This window comes from Microtus pennsylvanicus, chromosome 6 (genome assembly GCF_037038515.1).
Source record: "Microtus pennsylvanicus isolate mMicPen1 chromosome 6, mMicPen1.hap1, whole genome shotgun sequence".
In the NCBI taxonomy this organism is placed as follows: Eukaryota; Metazoa; Chordata; class Mammalia; order Rodentia; family Cricetidae; genus Microtus; species Microtus pennsylvanicus.
This window is the reverse complement of record NC_134584.1, coordinates 35,211,005-35,232,420: the sequence shown is the minus strand read 5'-3', so window position 1 is coordinate 35,232,420 and position 21,416 is coordinate 35,211,005. Positions and strand designations below refer to the sequence as shown.

The 21,416-nt window shown below is 39.3% G+C and overlaps 1 protein-coding gene across 2 annotated transcripts in view; it reads right to left on the bottom strand.

Moving 5' to 3' along the window:
- The window catches only part of Parp8 (poly(ADP-ribose) polymerase family member 8), a 165,299-nt gene that overhangs the window by 27,513 nt on the left and 116,370 nt on the right, over positions 1 to 21,416 (bottom strand). For both annotated transcript variants that reach the window (XM_075976032.1, XM_075976031.1), the window contains exons 12-17: positions 18,660 to 18,785; positions 17,643 to 18,201; positions 16,142 to 16,192; positions 15,944 to 16,039; positions 1,695 to 1,787; positions 79 to 204 (exon numbers count right to left, since the gene is read on the bottom strand). In XM_075976032.1, coding sequence (XP_075832147.1) covers positions 79 to 204; positions 1,695 to 1,787; positions 15,944 to 16,039; positions 16,142 to 16,192; positions 17,643 to 18,201; positions 18,660 to 18,785 — 1,051 coding nt within the window. The remainder of the gene's footprint in view (positions 1 to 78; positions 205 to 1,694; positions 1,788 to 15,943; positions 16,040 to 16,141; positions 16,193 to 17,642; positions 18,202 to 18,659; positions 18,786 to 21,416) is intronic.

Genomic DNA, 21,416 nt, shown 5'->3' with positions numbered 1-21,416 from the left:
GGAAGGCAGCTATGAGACTAAGGTCTCCATCCTGGTTCTCAGAAGTTCTGGGCTTGGTGGCTGGGGCTGACCACTTACCCTTGGGTTGAAGGCCAACATCTGAGGGTCGTTAGGATCTACCACAGAAGGATATGGCTCAAAAATGACGACTTTTCGAGGAGATTCCAACGCAGATCTACACATGGACACCAATAAATCTACCACCTTGAAAAGCACGAGAGATAAGTCACCTGACAGTTTCAAGTGGATGTCTGTCCTGTTCATGGTAGCACGATATAATGAGGAAGTCCCAGGTCTGTCACCCTCCTCTCAAATCTGTTCATCATGACTTTATACCAAACTTGATTCAAAATATATACCACTGATTCAAAATAACAGGCATGTGTTGCCTCTAATTGCTCATAAGTTTGTCTGTCTCTGTCATGAGCACACGGTGTGTGATGGCATTGCTCTGGATTATATGTTAAGATGAACAAGACAGGTCTGGGAGAGAGTGCTGGGTATAGTCTAATAGACAAGACACAGAGCAATTGAAGGAATAGCCATCTTTGCAATCTCTGGCCGTATTTAATGGAATGATAACAAAATTAGACCATAGTGAGTATGGCAGTTCTGGAGCTATCACACAGATCTGAAGATGAGGTTGGGGAGAGGGACCTGGTTCTATAGGGGAGGACATTGCCCCATGTTAGAAAAAGCCAAACAGCCATGTTGAGTTTGCCATATTCTAGGAAAAGCAAATTGCAGGAAGTCACCTCGCCTCTTGTTTCTCTCCTCTGTCAAGAGCTATTAATGATCATTGTTAAATTCAATGGCTTGGTTGTTATGTATTCAATGATCCCTCTGCCGATTTACAAGGAGACAGTACTGTCTATGCTAAGCTGTCTCCCTTCACCAGTTCCCAGAAGAACGTGCTGTTTCTGGGAACGGAATGAAGAAAAATGCTACTGTCTGGATGAAAGGAACTCACTGGAACAGATGTAACTCATTGTGGATATGAACAGGGAAAGCTATGTCCACAAAGATTTTAGACAGGCATTTTTAAAATGCACAGTAAATGGAGCATGGTAGTACGTGGCTATAATCCCAGCCCCAGAGACACCAAGGCAGTAGGTAGGTTTACAAGTTCAACTCAAGGCCAATCTGGACCACAGAATAGGATCCTGTCTCAATGAACATGGCCAGATGTAACCCTGCATTCAACAACAACAAAAAGATGGGTCCAGTGGGGTACACACCCTCAATCAGAGCATTTGGGAGGCAGAGAGAGGTGAATCTCTGTGAGTTGGAGGCTAGCTAGATCTACATAGCAAGTTCCAGAACACTCAGGCTACATAGGGAAACCCTCCAGATAGATAAATAAATAGAATACAATAAATAGGCTTCTACTGTGTGGAAGTATAACTGGACCGAAAAGCAAACAAAACAAATACAAATCTATGAAACACACACACACACAGCTTTTTTTAAAACCATGCAAGACAACTATTTTTAAAAGAAAATTGCTTAATTTCTCCCCTAGGCCACTGCAAAATGACAAAACACAGATTAAAAGGGGGAGAAACAAAAATCAAGTGCCAGATCTTTTTCAGCAAGAAGCTTTCGGCACTCTCCCCTGAAGAACAGCGTAGAGAGCACAGCAGTAGACTGAACCAGCTTCTCACATGAAAATAAGACCTAATTAGCAGGAGTACCTGAGCTCCAGTTGCTATCTCATCGGCGGCTTCGTTCATCACCCCCAGGGTTTGGAAAGCAAATACACACAGCTCTCTCTCACACACCGTGGGCTAGAAAAGAAAGAAGTCAATTAGACTGTATGTCTTCATCTGTCACTTCATAAATGGAAAGTCATTCCATAGAATACATGGAAAGGATGGAGGCGTAGAGTGTTTTAAGAGAGGAAATCATATCATGTTCCTTAATAATAACCAAATTCTTACACTGAAGTAACAAGGCTCTCTTTGTAGAGGCACAGCTACAATGATAAATGATCCATTTCAGCAAGTTGTAGACGTTTCCATTCAGGACAATTTAGCAATCATGAAAAGAATATTAAGCAGTAAAGTACACCTCTCTACCCAATATACAATGCACATTACATGCATTCATTTTAAAAAGTATAACCCCTAGTTGGGTATATAATGAAGCTATACACAAAAACTACATTTAAAAAGATATCATGGGTCTCTGTCTCTATCTCCATCCATCACCAGATGAAGGTTCTATGGTGATATGCAAGATATTCGTCAGTATTGCTATAGGATAGGGTCATTTCAAGTTCCCTATCCTCAGCTGCCCAAGGAACTAACTGGGGACATCGCCTTGGGCTCCTGGGAGCCACTCTAGGTTCAAGTCTCTTGCCAACCCTAAGGTGGCTCCCTTAACTAAGAATTGTGCTCACACTGAAGCACTGGACTGAGCTCCCAAGGTCCTAATGAGGAGCATAAGGAGGGAGAACATGAGCAAGGAAGTCGGGACCACGAGGGGTGCACCCACCCACTGAGACAGTGGGGCTGATCTATTGGGAGCTCACCAAGGCCAGCTGGACTGTGACTGAAAAAGCATGGGATAAAACCGAACTCTCTGAACATGGCGAACAATGGGGGCTGATGAGAAGCCAGGGACAATGGCACGGGGTTTTGATCCTACTTAATGTTCTGGCTTTGGGGGAGCCTAGCCGGTTTGGATGTTCTTCCTAGACCAGGATGGAGGGGGGAGGACCTTGGACTTTCCACAGGGAAGGGAACCCTGACTACTCTTTGGACTGGAGAGGGAGGGGGAGAGGAGTAGGGGGAGGGGGAGAAGGGTGGGGGGAGGGGGAGGGAAATGGGAGGCTGGGAGGAGGCGGAAACTTGTTTTTTTTTCCTTTTCTCAATAAAAAAAAAGATATCACGGGTGAATCTCACTTTTCCTTAGGAAATTCATTTAAAAGAAGCAAGCCTGACTCTACTTACTTGCTACCTAGCTCTTGAAAGATTGGTTTTTGTTGCTCAGACTCTTGACTTCAATAACCTCCTGAGGTCAACAGCGCTGAAATATACACTCTGCAATTACTCTGGAGGAGCTCTCATCTTTCAAATCTAATATAGTGTCATCCCCTTGATTTATCTTATCTCCCCAGTTACATTGCATTAGGTAGCTGATGAAGCCTAACACGATGCAATCCACTGTGCCTCTGCACAGCAGACAAAAGGCATTTGTTAGTGCCACTGCCCCTGTGCTAGCTGCTTCTAGAAGATGACTTGGTCTGTTGCTTAGGCAGTGGGAAAGAATGGCTGCATTCTGAACATCCTTTACGTTCCGAAGTAGCCCGTATGTGTGGCCTTTCGGATAGAAAGCCTGACTCATCGCAATTTCTGGCAGAATCCTGGAAGATGATGTAAGAAGAAAAGGGATTTGCTATATTTCTTTTGCTGATCCTTAACGGGGCAAGTCTGATTCTGTTTCAGAAATGTAGAAATTGTGGGAAGAGATTCAATGGAGAGACTCTGCAGACATAGTCTACACGCAGGGCTATGTATCTGGAGAAGCACAGAGCAGGCTATTCAGTTCCAACTGTCTTTCCTTCTCCTTGAATGATTAACTTAGTCTGAAATCTTCGTCAATCTTTTATGAGTATCTATGTATATATGCCTCAATTTTCCCCCCAAAACGAGTTGTTTTCTTTGGTTCACCTTCTGGTACGTATTATATGCCTTGACCTGAAGTAATAAGAACAATCATTACTACATATTAACTATAAAATTCAGAGTTACATCAATATCTGAATTTAAAAAAAATTGCACATGAACAAAAACAGAGGGAGGCAAAGCTTTTAGACCATGAAGGACTGCGGGAACTCACCTGTGACCACTCATTCACCCCAGTCAACAGCAACATCATAGACTAATACGCTAGCCAAATAACCCACCACACTTTTAATGACTAAAATAGAGTAATCTCCAAACTCAATAACAAAGTATGGCTTGTTTAGTGATTTCAATAACTATCAGATTTATCTGAATCTTTAACAATTAAATACATTCACTATGTGTCTATATGTGAATGCACACACATACACACATGACACATATATAATCTTTATATATATATACAATGTATATATGTGTAAATAGTATTTACTATACATATGAAAGGTTTCAGAATAAATCAGACAATTAAAAGAAAATGGTTATATAATATATCATGATCAGAATATATTGCATAAAAACATTTTCAATTAAAAAAGAAACAAAAGTAACAAAATTACTTTTCCATATTATACTACTGTTTTAAACAGAAAAAAATTTTGCTGCATCAGATTTAAGAGTTCTTTTAAAATTACAAAGAAAATTTATTAGAAATTTATGGTAGATGATTATGCATTGATATGCATCATCATTGACAATCTGGAATTCATAAACTATTCTGACTTTGTCTAGCATGAATCCAGTGAAATATTTTCCTTAATGCTTTCTTCTGCATTCATTCTCCTGGCCTGCACCTAGAAAGTTCTGTTCCCCATAGATTCGCAGTCCAATCTCCTCAAACAATAAACCTGCATTCTAATGAATAAGGCTATGGCACCATTTCTTTATGGACATGTTTCCCTATTTTGCACATTTGTCTAAAAGTAACCCCTCTCTACCTATTCAATTGTGTAAAGCTTATTTCCACAAACATCCTGTACCAGCTAGAAGGGACTCAGGCAGGTTAAGAAATATGTTTTCTAAAAACAAAAACCAAAACAACTTTCCGTTATTCTTAGAATTTACAAGTAAAAGTGTAATTATATTCTTACAAGAACATATATCCCATTTTGTAAAGTAGCAACTGGACAGTAAGTTTTTTCCTGATCTATTACCATACTAACACCACACTAAGTAGGTACTAGTGAAGACTCAAAATACTTCAAATTGGAAGATACAAAAACATTCAACTTTTGGGTAAATACTTCTACATCTACATCTCTATTTTGTATAGTAATACCCTCTTCTTCATCTATATTATATTGGCAAATTCAAATTTTCAATACAAGATGGAACTAAAAGAAAATTTTTAAATTACATAAGGTAACTAAAATTAGGTATCTGTCCCACAAGTGGTCAGAACACACAGACAGAGTAACTATGAAATGTCTATCCCTACATGAGACTTCTATACCCCACTCCCTCCCAAATAGCTCAACAGACATTCCAGAAGAGGAAGGAGCAATATTTTCTCTCTTTTTACTTTTATTGAAAATAGACCTTTTTCTCAAGTAATATATCCTGGCTACAATTTCCCTCCCAGTTTCTTCATGCCTCCTCAGCCATGCAGATCCACTCCCTTTCTGTCTCTGATTAGAAAACAAACAGGCAACAAAAGGATAATTAAAATAAAATGAAATGGAACAAAACAAAAACGAACACATTGGAGCTGGCCAAGACAAACAAACAGAAGAAAAAGGAGCCCAAGAGAAGGCAAAAGAATCAGAGACCAATTTGTTCACATGTTCAGGAATTCCATAAAAACACTAACCTGGAAGCTATAATATATACACAGACGACCCGATGCAGACCTGTGTGGGCCCTGTGTATGTTGCTTCAGTCTCTGTGAGTTCATAAGAGCTTTGCTCATGTTGATTTGGAAAGATTTGTTTTCTTGGTGTCCTCCATCCTGTCTGGATCTTACACCCCCGCGGGCAGAAGGATTTTAAGAGCCAGAGGTAGAGGAGGATTGCTAAGAAAGTGTTTTATGGACATGCCAGAGCCATTACACTCATGAACTTGCAACAACTACAGATGCTCATATGAGACTTGCACAAGATAAAACCAGTCAGAATCCCAGCGTAGATGGAGGAGAGGACCATGAACTTCAACCCCAGCTGAGGTGCTTGGACAACTGAAGACAGCTGGGGTAGCCAGTGTCAACGATTTTCAGGGAAGCAGCCTCAGGTAGAATGCACATACCCTAGGAATGGCTCTAGAGACATACATATATGGACAACACTGATTGATCTTAGGGGCTATGGAAGGAGGACATGAAATTGGCAGTAGGATATGGGGGTATCATTGGAAGGAGTTGTATGAGAAATATGGAATTGATATCATCAAAGTATATTATGTACATTCATCAAAATTCTAAAGCAATAAATAATAACATCAGATTTTTCTACATCCAGAAAGAGTGTCATACTCAAAGAAGAGAAAGGGAATCATTCCCCCTCGGCACCGTGCAAAGGGATCCACTGTAGACTACCTTCTTCCCACTCTGAAGTGATGCTTGTGTGTTCCTCATGAAAAAACTGTCAGGATGGCCAGTTACACAGAAAACTCAGTTTCAGTTCTAAATCCTATATAACCACTCAGCATTTATGAAGATTTCAGTGGAATGATGAGTGTATTTCACATTCTTTCATAGAAATCATATAATCAAGTCTAGTTATTAATATTTTTCTTTTTTGTTTTAGTATGTGCTGCTAAGATTTAATAACTGTGTGTTGTCTTGGAGGAATCAACTCCCTGCAATTTAGATTATAAAACCATAGCAAGTCCCTCTATTGGCAACATGTATTTATTTACTACATGATATCCATTATTTACCAACTTAAAACTTGTATATGTCTCCTTAAAATATGATTTATTGTAGATCTTTCAGCTAAGATGAATACATTTAAATTTCTTGAATCAAAAGAATTTAAGTGTGAGCAAGAAAAACATATTTTAAAAACCGTTTCTAAGCCTCAAAGAGTATTTTAGAACCTAACTGTATTTTAAGAAATTTGTGTTTTCAATGAATTTAAATTACCCTTTACTGAGAATAGAAATGTTACAACTCTAGAGGATTTTGCTCTGCATTTATGTAGAGAGTAAAGCGTGGTGTTGGGAATGGTTTTCAAACACGTCTGCTATGATCTTTTTGTTCAAACTAAATATTTCATGTAATCCCAGTGTATAAAACACACAACTGGATCTCATTGACCCTGGAGCTTATATGCAGCTGTTTTCAAATCTGGAAAATGAGAAAGAAAATAACAGGCACCTCCAGGAGTTGGTAAGAAAGTTGGACAACATTATAAACATTTCCTTTAGGAATGGAGAGCTAATTTAGTGGTAAACAAAGTAAATTAAATTACTCCAGCTGTCCTCACAGTAGCTTTATGTCAATGCACATAAAAGTACTGAATAAAAATACTAAAATATTTATTAAAGACTGTCTATAGTATGTCATATAGCATTTTATACATTTAATGGATCAAAAATGTTAAAATACTGCTGAAGTGTTTCCAAATAAAAAGAGAAAAAAAATCAGTTTAAACATAAATTTTTGACTTAAAAATAGCATTGAAAGAATGAGAATAAATGTTAACATGCTAAGAACGACATCCTTATGCTTTTATTCACTGTATTTCCTGTTTCACAGGCAAGGCTTTGAGTGTTTGGTAGTTGAGACAGATGTTCGAGTGGGGGAGTTTTTACTCCCCATGAACAGAAACCAAAACGGCACAGGGCAGAGGTGTGCTTGCAAGGCAGGCTTGGCTGCTGGATGGATGCTTGGTCTCTGGTGCAGTGTTCAGAAGGAAGGGTGATTTGGAAGGCGTTTAGGAGGTGAATAGATGAAGGACATACAACCAAATCAAAGGATCAATGAACTAAGTGGTTAATAATTGTCCAAACTGTTGCCCTGAAAAATGGAGTACTAGCAGACTGGGAGAAGAAGGTCTCTGGGCCTTGCCTTTGAAAAGTAGGTCACACCTCTCTCCCTTTGCCTCTCTTTGCTTCCTCTTCTGTCACATGCTGATGCCCTATGAGGCTTTGCCTCGCCACAGCCCTGATGCAGTAAAGGCAACCGACCATGACTATAACTCTTTACCATCATGTATGGTGGTGTGGAAATGGGAAAAGTGGCTCTTAATCCAGACACAGAATGACAGCCAGTATCAGTGAGTATAACCACGATACCTCACACAGATGGAGGGTTTTTTTTTTTTTATTCTGCAGAGGTCAGCAGCTCCCAGGGAAGGGTCATGAAAGACACAACAGCAAAGTCGCAAGGTGAAGGCACTAGGAAATAGAGGCTTTCAGGCACCAACCCCTTACTTTCCTGTTTTCTGTAACACTTGAAGGCATCTCTAAAATGCACGCTACGCCAACACTCTAGTGCATTCAAGGAGGACAGATTTATCGGTAGCTTTGGGTTGGATTTCGGATAGCAATCCATGTATGTATGTTATCCCGGACTGTATGTATGAAATCTTAGGTGTTATTGCAAGCTGTTATACAGATTCTAGTGTTTTTGTCAGGGCTTACCAGGAAGTGTCATTTAGAAACGTTGTAACAAAGAGAAAACCGAGCTCTGGAAGACTTCTAAAGAGCTTTAAGTGCATTGCAGAAAGGATGCAAAGCACTACTAACCTAGTCCTCTGAGCAGAGTAGCAAGAATGCAAGCAGGGACCAACATTACAGGACTCCAAAGGCAGATTCGCAACGGGCATTTACAACATCTTAAGAAAAGCAGACTTCAAGGAAAATATGAGAAATAATCTAAGCAGGGAAGATAAAGATCTTAGGCTGGGAAATCCATGGAAGCCAAGCGTGGTTTAGTCTCCTAAACAACGAGCTGTGTTATAAGACACCCATTTCGGGATTTATCACAGCTAGAAACAGGTCACAGGGCTGAACCAATGGTCAGTGAATCATGGTTTAAAATTTCTTAAGAAAATATATGTAACTCTTAAATTTACAGGAAAATATACTGAAATGTAAATACAATAGAAATACAGGAAAAAAACATAGGATTGCCTAAATTAAAAAAGCATCTGTTAATGGATTTAAGAAATGGTTCTTTCTATTTATCTCCCTTCAAACAGGAGAAATGTCTTTGATTTTAATTACTTGATTTGATTTTAAGTCATTTATATCATTATTTAAAAAGCTAAGGGCACTTGTCTGATTTCGGTCGGCTATGTCACAGCAACATTTAACCACCTAATTCCTAGCTATATATAATATTTATTCAGAATATTTTTCTTCTCTCCAACCTTCACTGATGTGGGAATAAATCAAACAAAATTTGGAATGCAACAGAAAGAATATTAAGAGTTAACTGTGGTGTCTTTGCCACTTATAGGAGTGAATTGCCAGCCATGAAACCACAGAGTGGAGACTGCCAATCACGTGTGCCATGAACTTGAAGGACGTAAGCACGGTCCTTTGAGTGTGCAAGCTGAGAGTCTGTCCTGGTGTCGCTCTGCCTGGCTCGAGCCCTGTCTTTATCACTTACCAGCAGAGGAACACTGAATGTCTCATGCCTCACCTGTGAAGTGGGAACAATAATAACTCACAGAGCTAGTATGAGGGTTAAATACTGACAACCACATAAAGTACTTTGCACACATAAAAAGTACTTAAAGAGTGCCTGGTATTGATGAATTCCTGTTGTTTTCTACAGTGGAGCCAGCACTGCCATGGATAAACTCAAGGTCAAAGCATGAACGTCGGCAGAAAAGGACTGCAGTTTCTAAGAGCTGCATGCAGAGACAACAAGAGTTCTGATAGTTAATGAGTCAAGTGGACATTCTTCTTCTAAATCGCATAACAATTTAACAAATACATGCTGCTTCAGCTCCATATATTTTATTTTGAGGAAAAAATAAAGGTAGACTATCAAAAAATAGTATATGGCTTAGGAGAATAATTTTTCATCTGTTTTCCTTGAATAAAGGGAAATAAATAAATCATAAGATCTGACAATTATGCTAATAGAATGGCTGTTTACCCATGTGAATCTTGAGATATTAAAAACCTCTGATAACATCATTTATTTATGGGCTGGGTGGTTTATCTTCTTAAGCATCTTCTGAAGAACAAGATAATCTTTTGTGATTCCCTGGAAAAAGTGGAACAGAATCTGCCTGGCACCTTCAACCCACCAATGCTTTAATTAATGTTTAAGATGGAGAGCCCAGAAGTCGAACAGAATCAGGCTCAAAGCTCAGCATACAGATACGCTATCTGCACGGTGTTGAACAAATTATTTAATCCTTGTGAATCAAAAAAAGAAAAAAACCAAAAAACCTTATTTGACCCACAGGAGTAAATCACTAGAGTTTTGCATGAAAACATCAACTAAGGATTCACTAAACAAACTATCCATACACAGTGCCTATCCCACAATGGGAAATGACCCCCCTCCTCAATGAATAATCAGGGCACACACTAGGTCAATCATTACCTTGACATCTATCCACATTTTACTGTTTCTCAAACTAAAACCAGTTTTACTACACAAATGTAGTAGAACGCATATTTTTAAACCGCTATCAACAAAAATGGCTTAGTGATAACCCAACCTTTTGTCTCCCTATAAAACTTTAAAAAAGAAAACTAGCAAAAATTGCCTCAACCACCTGAATTAAATACTGTAGTGAGGCAGGAAGCACTTACTCCAAATAGTTACACCTTGGTAAGAACTTAAGCCATGAGAAGCAGCTCACATTTCCTGAAACTGGAACAAGCAGGAGGGAGGTCATTCCCAAAAGGCTATGATGGACCCCGCCTGATGGCTCTCTGAAGTCAAGTTCAGAACAATTGTCTGCTTCTGTCTGATGGAACTCAGCTAGTACTAAATCTAATCCCCAGGATTAGAACCTAACATTAATCAGCGTTTTGGTCATTACAGAGGCAGTAAGTAACAGCCAAAGCTAACAAAATGCTTTGGAGGAAAGGCTAAGTAAGAAAAAGAAGCATGAGAACTATGAAAGGCTTCTACGCATGCCTAGGAACGCAGAGGGCCACATTCTTGACCAGGACGCCATGTGCTGAAGAAAAACTTGTAGTTAGTCATGGTGGTGTATGCCAAAACTCAGCATTTGAGAGGCTCAGGCAGGATTGCCACAAGATGGAAGCTAGTTTGAACTAAATAGAAAATTCTTGGCTTTTTCAGGAAGAAGAGGAGGATGAGGAGGAAGAGGAAAAGGAGGAGGAGAAAAGAAAACTAAGCAAAACTCAGGAGATGGCACTAAATATCATTTCAAGCTGGCTTTGTTATTACAAAGAGGAAACACAGACCAGTCTAAGCATTAAAGGAATGCTCAACAAATACTTTTGATGATAATTCATCAAGAAATAAATCCTAGAAAGGACAGAGGTCTGATTCCAATGCTGTTACTTTAGTATATTCAGGACGTCTAGCTTCCCATAAGAGGAATGAGGCATGCGAAGAAATAATAAAGTAAGGACAAAGTACAGGAGATAGGCAACTGAGACACAGAGTTCAGGAAAATGCACAGATTCTGGACTATGAAGCTTTTACAACATGATTAAAGAGCCAAAACAAACTCTAAATAAAGTATTTCAAAAGAATCAATATATAGAATTTATAAAAAGAAATAAATTCTGGGGTTGACAACCATAAAAACTGAACTAAAACTCACTGAGGGACACAAGAAATGGACCTGAGGATTCAGGAATGTTTGATTGTAGGCCAAGTGTAACGTCAGTAACAGAACAGTGAAGTAAGTAAACCAAGGCTAAGAGGTCTACTCAGTACCGTCTTATACAAATATATTAATGATGTTGTCCCGAAAGAGAAAAAAAAATATATAGGAAGAATACTTAATAAAATATTCCCCAACATAGAAAATTTGTGAAAAAAATATTAACCTACATGCCAAGACAGTCCAATGAACTCCACCAGGATAAACACATAATCTTAATCAAAAGACCAAAAGCCCTGCTGATGCACACGCACATAAAACCAGCACTGGAGTGGCTAACACCAGAAGCTCCAGGTTAGCCTAGACTCCACAGTAAGTTTCAGGCCAATCTGGGCTACAGTGAAAGATCTTGACTCAGAAAACCAAAGATCAGAACAGAACTATAGAAAATTACTGAAAAACAACGACGGAAGAAAAATGCGAGCTCCTCCATATGAGGAAACTTGGACACAGAGACTCACACAAAATTAATTTCTCTTCAGAGACCATCAACACAAAAAGCATGCAATGGCACAAAGTATCAAGGAGAGGAGAAATTCCAATCAAAACAAGGAAAAGAGTCAACAAATAACTCTATGTGCAATGTTACTGTCCTTCAAACTTGAAAAGGTTAGTGCAATTATCCCTTGGGGAAAATTAAGGAGTATTTTAAGCTGATACTCCAAGAGCTTTAGACAGGACATACAAAAACAATGAGCATGGGTAAGAACAAGAAACGGCAAAATACAAACAAACAAATTCGAACAAGTGTGTGTATGTGCAATTTTTCACTTCTAGCATTTTGATCAGTTTCTGTCTAGTTTAAAGGCACACTAGATAAAATCATAATTTCTGATCTATGTTGGTGGTGTTGTGTCTTTGTGCTTAGTGGCATAAGGGAGGAAGACCAGACGTGTGGAGCGAGACACACTGGCCAGTGCGGGGCTTCCCTCGAGCCTAATAACCTTCAACCCCGGATCCCAATGAAGGGGAAAGGAAGGGGGTGGTGACACCACAAAACTGTCTTCTGATCTCCACACATGCGCTATGACATGTGTGTCATTCCCACACCTCAATAACATGCACAATGATAATCTACTAAAATCAAGTTGGCATTAATCTAAAACAGATTTTTCAATTTATGGTTAGTATGAAAACAGATTACAATGTTGTACTACAGGAATTAATATGAGATCCTAGAAAACAGCTGTCTAACACACTAAAGAGGCCTAGTGTTAAGGAAACAGATGAATTGAAAGAGACATAATGCATATGGAAAATAAATAGGAAACCAACACCCTTTTCTTGTTAGTAGGAATGGAGGAGAGAGACAGAGGCACGAGGTGACTGAAGAGCTTGTAGAGATTACAGTAACGGGACAAAACTGCCAACAGAGACAGCGGATACAAGATATCACGAATATGTAATGTAATTGTGTAAATGCATGCTAATCAACACATTCCTCCAAAATACACAACGGAAACAGTGGCAGAATTGTAGGTAAAAAATGAACTGCTCAACGGTGGAGAACTTAGTACTTCTATTTTTAATAACAGTTAGAAAAATAAATGAAATAGAAATAGGAGTAAACAGCTCAGTTAAATGAATGTCCTGTTATAATTTTTTTTTAGATCCACACAGTCAACAACACTCTGTCTTGAAAGAGACTGCTGTAGTTCAGATTTGAGTGCTGCTCAAAGCCCCATGTGCTAAAGCCTTGCTCCCTAGAGAGGTCCTTTGGGAAGATGTTAAAGCTTTAAGAAGTGGAGCCTAGAGTGGAATTACTAGGTCATTAGTATGTGTACTTATGAGGCAGCATGGGATGTCAGCCACTCTGTTCTCTCTTGCTCCTGAGACAGGAGGTGTGCAGTTCTGCATCTCATTTGCCTGCAATCATACGCTGCCACACCATATGTCAAAGTAATGTAACCAGCTTATTATGGACTAGGACCTTCCAGATTATGAGCCAAAAATAAGTCACTTCTTTTTCTATGTTGATTATCTCTTAACCACTGGGCTGATGTCTTCCTAAAGAACCTCTTAACCAATGGGCTGGTGGCCCAGCCTTCCTTAAATATCTCTGAACCAATGAGTGGGCTCACTAGCCTTTCTCGAATATCTCTGAACCAATCAGTGGGCTCAACATTCTTTCTTGAGTATCTCTTAATCATGAGCTGGCTCATCAGCCCCCTTAAGTATCACAGCAACAGGAAAAAGAAGCTACGATATCTTCTACAGAGGGTCGTTAAAAGAAACCAAAAATAAGTTATTAGAACTAATAAAGAAATTCAGCAAACTTACAGAATAATTCTCAAACTGATGCACAGGCTAAATGCAAACATATACACATACCAACTGATTTTATGTTTTTATTTGCAAAAATGGACAAGATGACCACAGGACTGATAGAGCAAAGCAAGGCAGACCAACTCACCAAAACTATCTGAGAAGAGGAGAATAAAGCTAATTATACTTTTTTGATTTCAGTCTTACTACAAATCTATCTATGTAAACCAAGACAGTGTATTCCTGGCATAACTGCAGACATTAAGATCTGTGGAAATAAAATGCATAGTCCAGAAAATCTTAATATATTTATGGCCAGATGATTTTCAAAGGACCACAATCAATAAATAATAGTTTTTTTTTAAAGAAATACATTAGAGAAACTGGGTCCATACCTGCAGCACACATATCTAAACCACAACCTCATATCTGTGACAAAAATTAACTTCAAAACAACTCACTTAAATGTGAGACCAGGTATAAGACTCTTAGAAAAAAGCATTTGTACTGGTGTGGCTTTTAATTAGCTGGTGGTTCCTTAGGCACACAGCAAAGTATAAAACTTTACTGGATCACAAAGAAAAGCACAAAAAAAGGGTCTTCATCATTTATATATGATAAAGATCTAGTAATAAAGATATGATATCCAGAATAGAAAATAATTGCCACTCAGTAATAAAAATTAAAATAACTCAATATAAAAATAATGAACGGTTGAACAGACATTTCTCTAAAGATATACAAATGGCCAAATAGTATGAAAACATTCTCCAAGTTATCACTCCTTATGACAGTATTACAAAACACAGAGAGCTAGATTCATACACAATGGACTGTCTACAGACACACACCCTTACACACTCCTTTGAAGAAGAAAGAAGAAGGAATACGGATGTGGAGAAAGTGAACTGTCACATACAGATAGTAGGAAGGAGGCAGTCAGTACACAAACAGTTCAATCATTCCTCAGAAGACAGCAAACATAGGTCCTGGAGATTCCATCAGCTGATGAATGGATAATCCTATCTGCAGTGTCCATCCATAAAATGGAATATTGGATGATAAGTGGGAACAGAGTATTGATCCACACTGCAAGGATGAAACTTGGGAGCATACAACCCTACAGTAAAGGAGATGAAATCAGTGGTTTACAGGGCACCACGAAAGGGAGAGAGTGCAGAGGCCTGTTAGCAGTTCAGGGTTCTTCTTTAGGCAATGAAAATATTCTGGAATTAGTGATGGTAGTTAAAACCATGATTATATTAAACATCACCTAATTGTGCACATTAGTGACTTAGAAATTGTATTGATTGCTTTCCTAATGCTGAGATGAAATACCACACCCAAAAGCTCCTTTAAGAAGGAAGGGTTGATTTTGCTGCTCCAGCGGTCTAGATGGGCAGGGAAGGCATGGCAACAGGCCTCCCCTAGTGATGAAGTTCCTCCAGCAAGGCCCTGACTCCTAAAGTTCCATAAGCTCCCCAATAACACCACCAGCTGGGGACCAGGTGTTCAAATCCAAGAGCCTATGGTAAAAGCTCTCATCCCCACCACCCCAAGTAGTACATAAACGTCAATTTAAAAACTGACTTTTTGGCAACATTTTATTGATTAAAATTTTATAAAGTCATTATTGTGAAAAAAATCTAATTTTTAAATTGGGTAATTCACCCAACAAAGCACACATGTCTGTTGATTTCCATTTCCATAGTTCGTTGGTGATTTGACAACTATGGCATTGACTTGGCAGTTTCAGATTCCCTTCTGACTTTCCCAGCACTACCGTGTGCCTGCTCACACTTGCATGGAGCCTCTCTGTATACTAACCAGATAACTCAAATTTGGGGGTTTTGAACAAACACATCAAAGCATCTTAGTTTTTAAACATTATTAAATGCTGTTTCCAGAGCTATGTGTTATTAAATAACATAAATATAAAGTTTATGAAACTTGTTGCCAATATAGAAATAGATGCAAATGAACACATTGATGACAGACATAAGGAACACGTTCTTAATGAGAGAAATTACTTACTCTTTCACAGATACTTCCAGAAGCAATACTAACTCCTTTCCTTCCAAATGATACCACTTAGCATATATTAAAAGTTTGCCCTAGGGAGATGTAGATTTATTTTAAACTACATCTACTTGTTTTTATATTGGGATGCTTTCACTTATCTTCCATGCTAACACAGGAATTCCATCAGTGGATACTTACCCGAAGCATGGGGCCGTTCTGAAACACGTGTGGTTCATCACAAACCACACAGTATTCATTCAACACAGGGATCCGCTGCTCGGCAAATTCAATCGTCTGAATAGAACAATACAAGGAAAGAAGCCAGTAAGGTTCTCGGATAACGGGAAAACCCAGCCAGGACGAGGTGCTCCCACCGCGAAGGATCTTAATTCATACCTGCACCAGGAAGCCGCGGTCTCGGATTGGAATGCATTTTGCACCATTTGTCTATAAAAAGCAAAGTTTTTCAAAAGTAACTTTTTATTAGGGAGAATATAGAAATGATAGCTTTTCCCTTTTTTAGAAGTAAATGAAGATGATCACACAATTATTATCAGCTATTATGATATTAAAATATTAGACTTCCTTATGGACCAATTTTGTTATATTATATGATATATTATATGTTATATTATATGATATATGTTATATATATGATATATATAATCAACTATATTTGCCTAAACAAAATGATATTCTTAAGTTCCCATCCTTTAGTAAAAATACCTGTCATTGTTACATGAAAAGAAAGTTAGTTTATTCTATTACTGATCCAAAAAAGACCATACCATCATTAGAATTTTCAAATACTATCAGCTTCAATGATTCCTCCAAGGAAAATTAAACAGCGGCTAGCAAAAGGCCCAGTACTAAACCGATTAGCAGGCTAAGTACATGGGGGAAAAGTCTGTTTTCTTTCACAAATTATCTGAAATTATCCTTCTGAGGTGAAACTATCATGGGAAACATTCCTTTGTAGAACTGATAGGCATAACTTTCTCCATGTCATTAAGGCATACCTTTAAATGAGTGTCTAGTGTATTCATTAAAATTATAAAGACTGTCAAGTTTTCCTCAAGCAAGTATTTGTAATCAATTGTAGGGAGAAATCTACGTAAGGATGACTAAAATCAGCCTCTTGTTTTGTCAACTAACATATGGCTGGCTTAGCATATGAATCATTAAATTGACACTCACAACATGCACATATTTAAAACCGCAAACAAAACCTTTCAACCATTGTTGAATATGTAACTACATGTGTAAGTCTGTCTGAAGCTGGCTGTGCCAATCACTAGAGAGGTAAAGTTGGTGTAGGGTTGATCCACAGTCAATATCAACCGTACAGACATCAACTGGACCCACATCCTCCCACTCCCCCCAAAAAGAACTGCTTTAGCATAAAATGGACATTGAGCAAATCTTCATGTGAAACTCTTGAACGCTAGCACCAACCAAATGTTCACAGAGAAAATTCTCTAATATAGAACTAAAATATTATGCTTAACTATAAGACAAGTGTGGTCCTCCACTACTCATGTGGTGGAAGAAACGATAAATAACCTACTTAATACAGATCAAAAACTTTGTAAATCTAGCTGAATTCCTTCCATTCTTAATAGAACTCAGTGGTAGGAACACAAACCAGACAGTAAGTGAGTGATTACATTTTTTCCCCAGAACCAGTACTAACTGTTCTATGCCAGCTGTAAATATCCAGTACACAAAAAAAACATGCCCCCCCCCCCCCGACAAGAAAAAAAACCCAGCAAATTTAAAAACAAAACAAATTAAACGGATCTTGTGTTTTCCTTTCCCAGGTCTCATAAAAATGCATACAAATGTCCTGTTCCTTAGTTACATTTAAGAAGGCAAGATGAAAGAAGTATTTACGCACGGGAGGCTGGGAAGAAGACGATGATGGTGTTAAAATACCGATAAGCCCTGAGGTAAGCGAGAGCCTCCTGCCCTCTGCGTTGGGTTCCTTGAAATGCTCGGTTTTCGATGACTTGGGGGCGCCGGAGTAAGACTTGCTGAGCAATTTGTGGTTTTTCAGCCCGTATAACTCTTCCATTCTGAGATTGCTGGAGTAAGACCTGCTTAGCAGTTTGTGGGGCTTCAAGTTGCTGCTGTGCTCACAACGCGGGTCTCCAGAACAAGAGCGAGTCAATAATTTATGAGACTTGAGCGTGAGGCAGTCCTCCTGCTTGCCCGCTGTGGGGCAGGGCCGGCCCAAGAGTTTGTGCGATTTGAGGGTGGACATCGTCTGCTCGGCCCTGGGGTCGCTGGACAGCGAGCGCCCGAAGGTCCTGTGCGACTTGGCACACACGTCATCAGCTTTGACAGTGCTGGAACAAGTCCTCCGCAACAGCTTGTGCGTTTTGGAGATGCCGTCTTGTTCAGATTTCAGTTTGGATTTGCTTTTGCCACAACCAGGGGGAGGATAGCTGGGCGACCTTGGAGATGAGCAACAATTAGCATGGGAGGAAACTGGACCTAGCATCAGTGCCCCAGTTCAACCAGGGGACATACGCTGCCAACTCATCAACAACCCCTGTTAGGACCCAAACCAAAGACGGGTGCAGAATGCGTCACTGGAATTAAACCACATCTCACAAACACAAGAAGATTCCAGCATGGTTTCTCCCTCTGACCTATCCCAGAACTCCATGAAGAACTGAAATTTGGAGGACTCTTCTTGTCATGCGAAAACAAAATCTAACTTTAGTAAACTTTACCCATACTGATTTAAAAAAAAAAAATAAGCACACCTATGTTTTTGTCGGGACACCTGTAATTTGTTGGAAATCATAAAGAAAACAGACATGTAGGTGAGAAAGAATCCTTCACACTGGGTATAGTGGGGCTCTAAGGGCGGAGCAGTCAGACAAAGATGAAGATGCCTGTTACCAACCTGCGCAAGGTAGAAAACAAATGCAGAGGTGACTTCACCTTCTTCTCCGACAGCTTCTTACCATGCAGGCAACTGGACTTTTCCTTGCTCTGTTTCCACTGCTGAGTAACGAACGTCTGCATGATCCTGTCAAAGCAGAGGCGACTCTGTTAGCACAGTTCCACCGCCATCTACACCAATACTTCTGGAGTTTACTTGTTTGCCAGCTTGGGGAACTCAGGGTGCTGTTCTCATTGTTTTGCTTTGAGACCGAGGTCTCACTATGCAGCCCTGGCCTAGAACTTGCTACAAAGACCAAGCTGGCCTCAAGCCCCCAGAGACCAGACAACCTCTGTCTTCCTACTGCTGGGATTGCCACCCTGTCAATACTGTGCTCACCAATGCTTAGGTATTTATTGCGATAAGAACACATTACCAAAGGAAAATAACACAACCATTAGTAAAATGCTAAGTTAGGGTTGTGTAAGAATTTTCATATTAAAGGAGCCAGAATGTAAGAAATTACCATGGCTTTTTATGACAAGTTACATCATAACAAGTGATCAAGAAACTTACTTATTAATAAATTAAAATAAAATAGTGACATATTCTAATTACCCCAATTATCAGAGAGTTTATGAAATAATAGATTTAAAAAGAATCCTGAGAGCAGCCTTCAGAATCAGTAACTTTTACATGAATTTTTTAAGTGAAGTTAATTTTTCACTTTTGCAAAACTGTATGTAGAAATATTTGATGTAAAAATATGTGGTCTTCAAGCACAGCCCAATCACCTCTATATATGCTAGTGTGTTTTTTAAAAGTCTATATTCCTAAAATTTTTGGTTATTATCATAAGATTGGAATTTGGTGTCAGGATTTTCCACAATATCTGCTTCCTTTGGTGCTTCATGGAAAAGAATTATGGAGAGCCAACTAGGGACTATAACAGCATGCTATCTGCAAAAGGACCTTAGACTATGGCTATGCCTCCCGCCTTGCAAGTCACAGAACAGAAGGATGCCTTAGTGCTGGTACCTCAGTAGATGTGAAATTTTACAATTACACATTATATGTATAATACATTTGACATTTTAACTTTCTTTCAAAAAAAATCCCTTCAAGTTTGCCTGATTGTCCTGTTCTTTTGCTACATCTGCAAACTGCTTCTGGGAGGGAAAACCAATGCCAATATTTTGTTTATCAGCTATGCTATGCCAGGGAATAAAAGGCAGCTTTGTAAATAAAAATGTTCATCTCAATTCCAGAAAATAGTTGTTATTATCCCACACACTGAAAGAAGGCGTATGCCCAGGGGAGAAGGTGTGACTTGGCCCCACCCCTTGCTCACAGCCCCAAGGGGGTGAAATCCCAGGGCAATGCTGAAGAGCTTACCCTGAGAGTGAGGACAAGGTAGAGCAGGAAGGCTGACCAATTCTGCAACTATCCAAGCCCAGAACGAGTGTTACAGGTTGGAACACCTCAATTATCCATCCAATCTGTGATCTATTTGCAGAGCTAAAGCTGAAGGATCTCTACCACACAGGGCAACAGCAGGATAATTAAGAGAGGTCCTAGTGAGGGCCCAGCATCGATAGCATAGTGGAAACTAGAGGCCTCGAACCAGACCAATGACTGGCTGTAATGAGTTCTTGCAAGTCAAGATATACGAATAAAGGGTTTACTGCATGATTCACTATGTCACACTACAGTTTCCAAGGTGAGATTTTTGCCCTCTTTTTTTTTTTCTTTCTTCTCTTAAATTTTATTTTGGGTGGGGTGCTGCAAGGGCAGAGGGTGAATATACAGGGATGGGAAATAAGTGAGACCGAGATGCGTGATGTGAAACACACAAACAATAAGTAAAAAGAAAGCTAAAAAAAGAGAGAGAAAGCAGCGCCAAAGTAATGTAACATAAAGGTGCCGCCATGCTCCTCTCCAAGATGGATAAGCCATGGATTCATGTAAGAAACAGAGACTAACTGAAAGAAATAAAAGAAATTGTGTTGGACCTGGGGGGAGAGGGGGGGTGCACACCTTTAATCCCAGCACTCGGGAGGCAGAGGCAGGCGGATCTCTCTGAGTTCGGGACCAGCCTGGTCTACAAGAGCTAGTTCCAGGACAGGCTCTAAAGCTACAGAAAAAACCATGTCTCAACCCCCCCCCAAAGTAATTGTGTTGGAAAAGCTCCCCTAAATCTAAAACAAAGATTTACAGATGCCCCAATGTGAGTCTTTGGAAGAGAACATTGCATAGTCTAATGTGCTAAGCATTCCTCGTAAAGTCCATTTGTCTTTAGAGACACGAAATCCTAAAAGTTAAGGGTTGATTATCTGACACTGCATTTGTGTGCAGATCTAGACTTAACACTGAGCGCCTAAAAGAGCAGTTCCTCCCACTTTGAATGCAATCATCCATAATTCATATCTGAGCAAAGTTACCTTGGTGTAGTGTCAGAAAAACTGGGCCAGTCCTATAGGTCTAAGGTATGGACTAGCCCAGACATCACATAAGGCTTCCGGCACCAGGGAAAAGGAAGCTGACACAAGAAATTTTAAAGTATTTTCTCTTGGAACATTACTCAATAAAGGATGACATATGATGAAAATGAAAATTCATTAAACTGAAAGGGAAAGGCGTGGGCTGCATCCTGATCAAAGAACTAAACCACTGCATTAGCACACAGGATCTGACAGGCTCTTACTAAATCAAGTTTATGGATCTGGAAGAATAAATAGTCCTTCAAGAAGTCTCACAAATTCTAAAAGCTGAAATTCT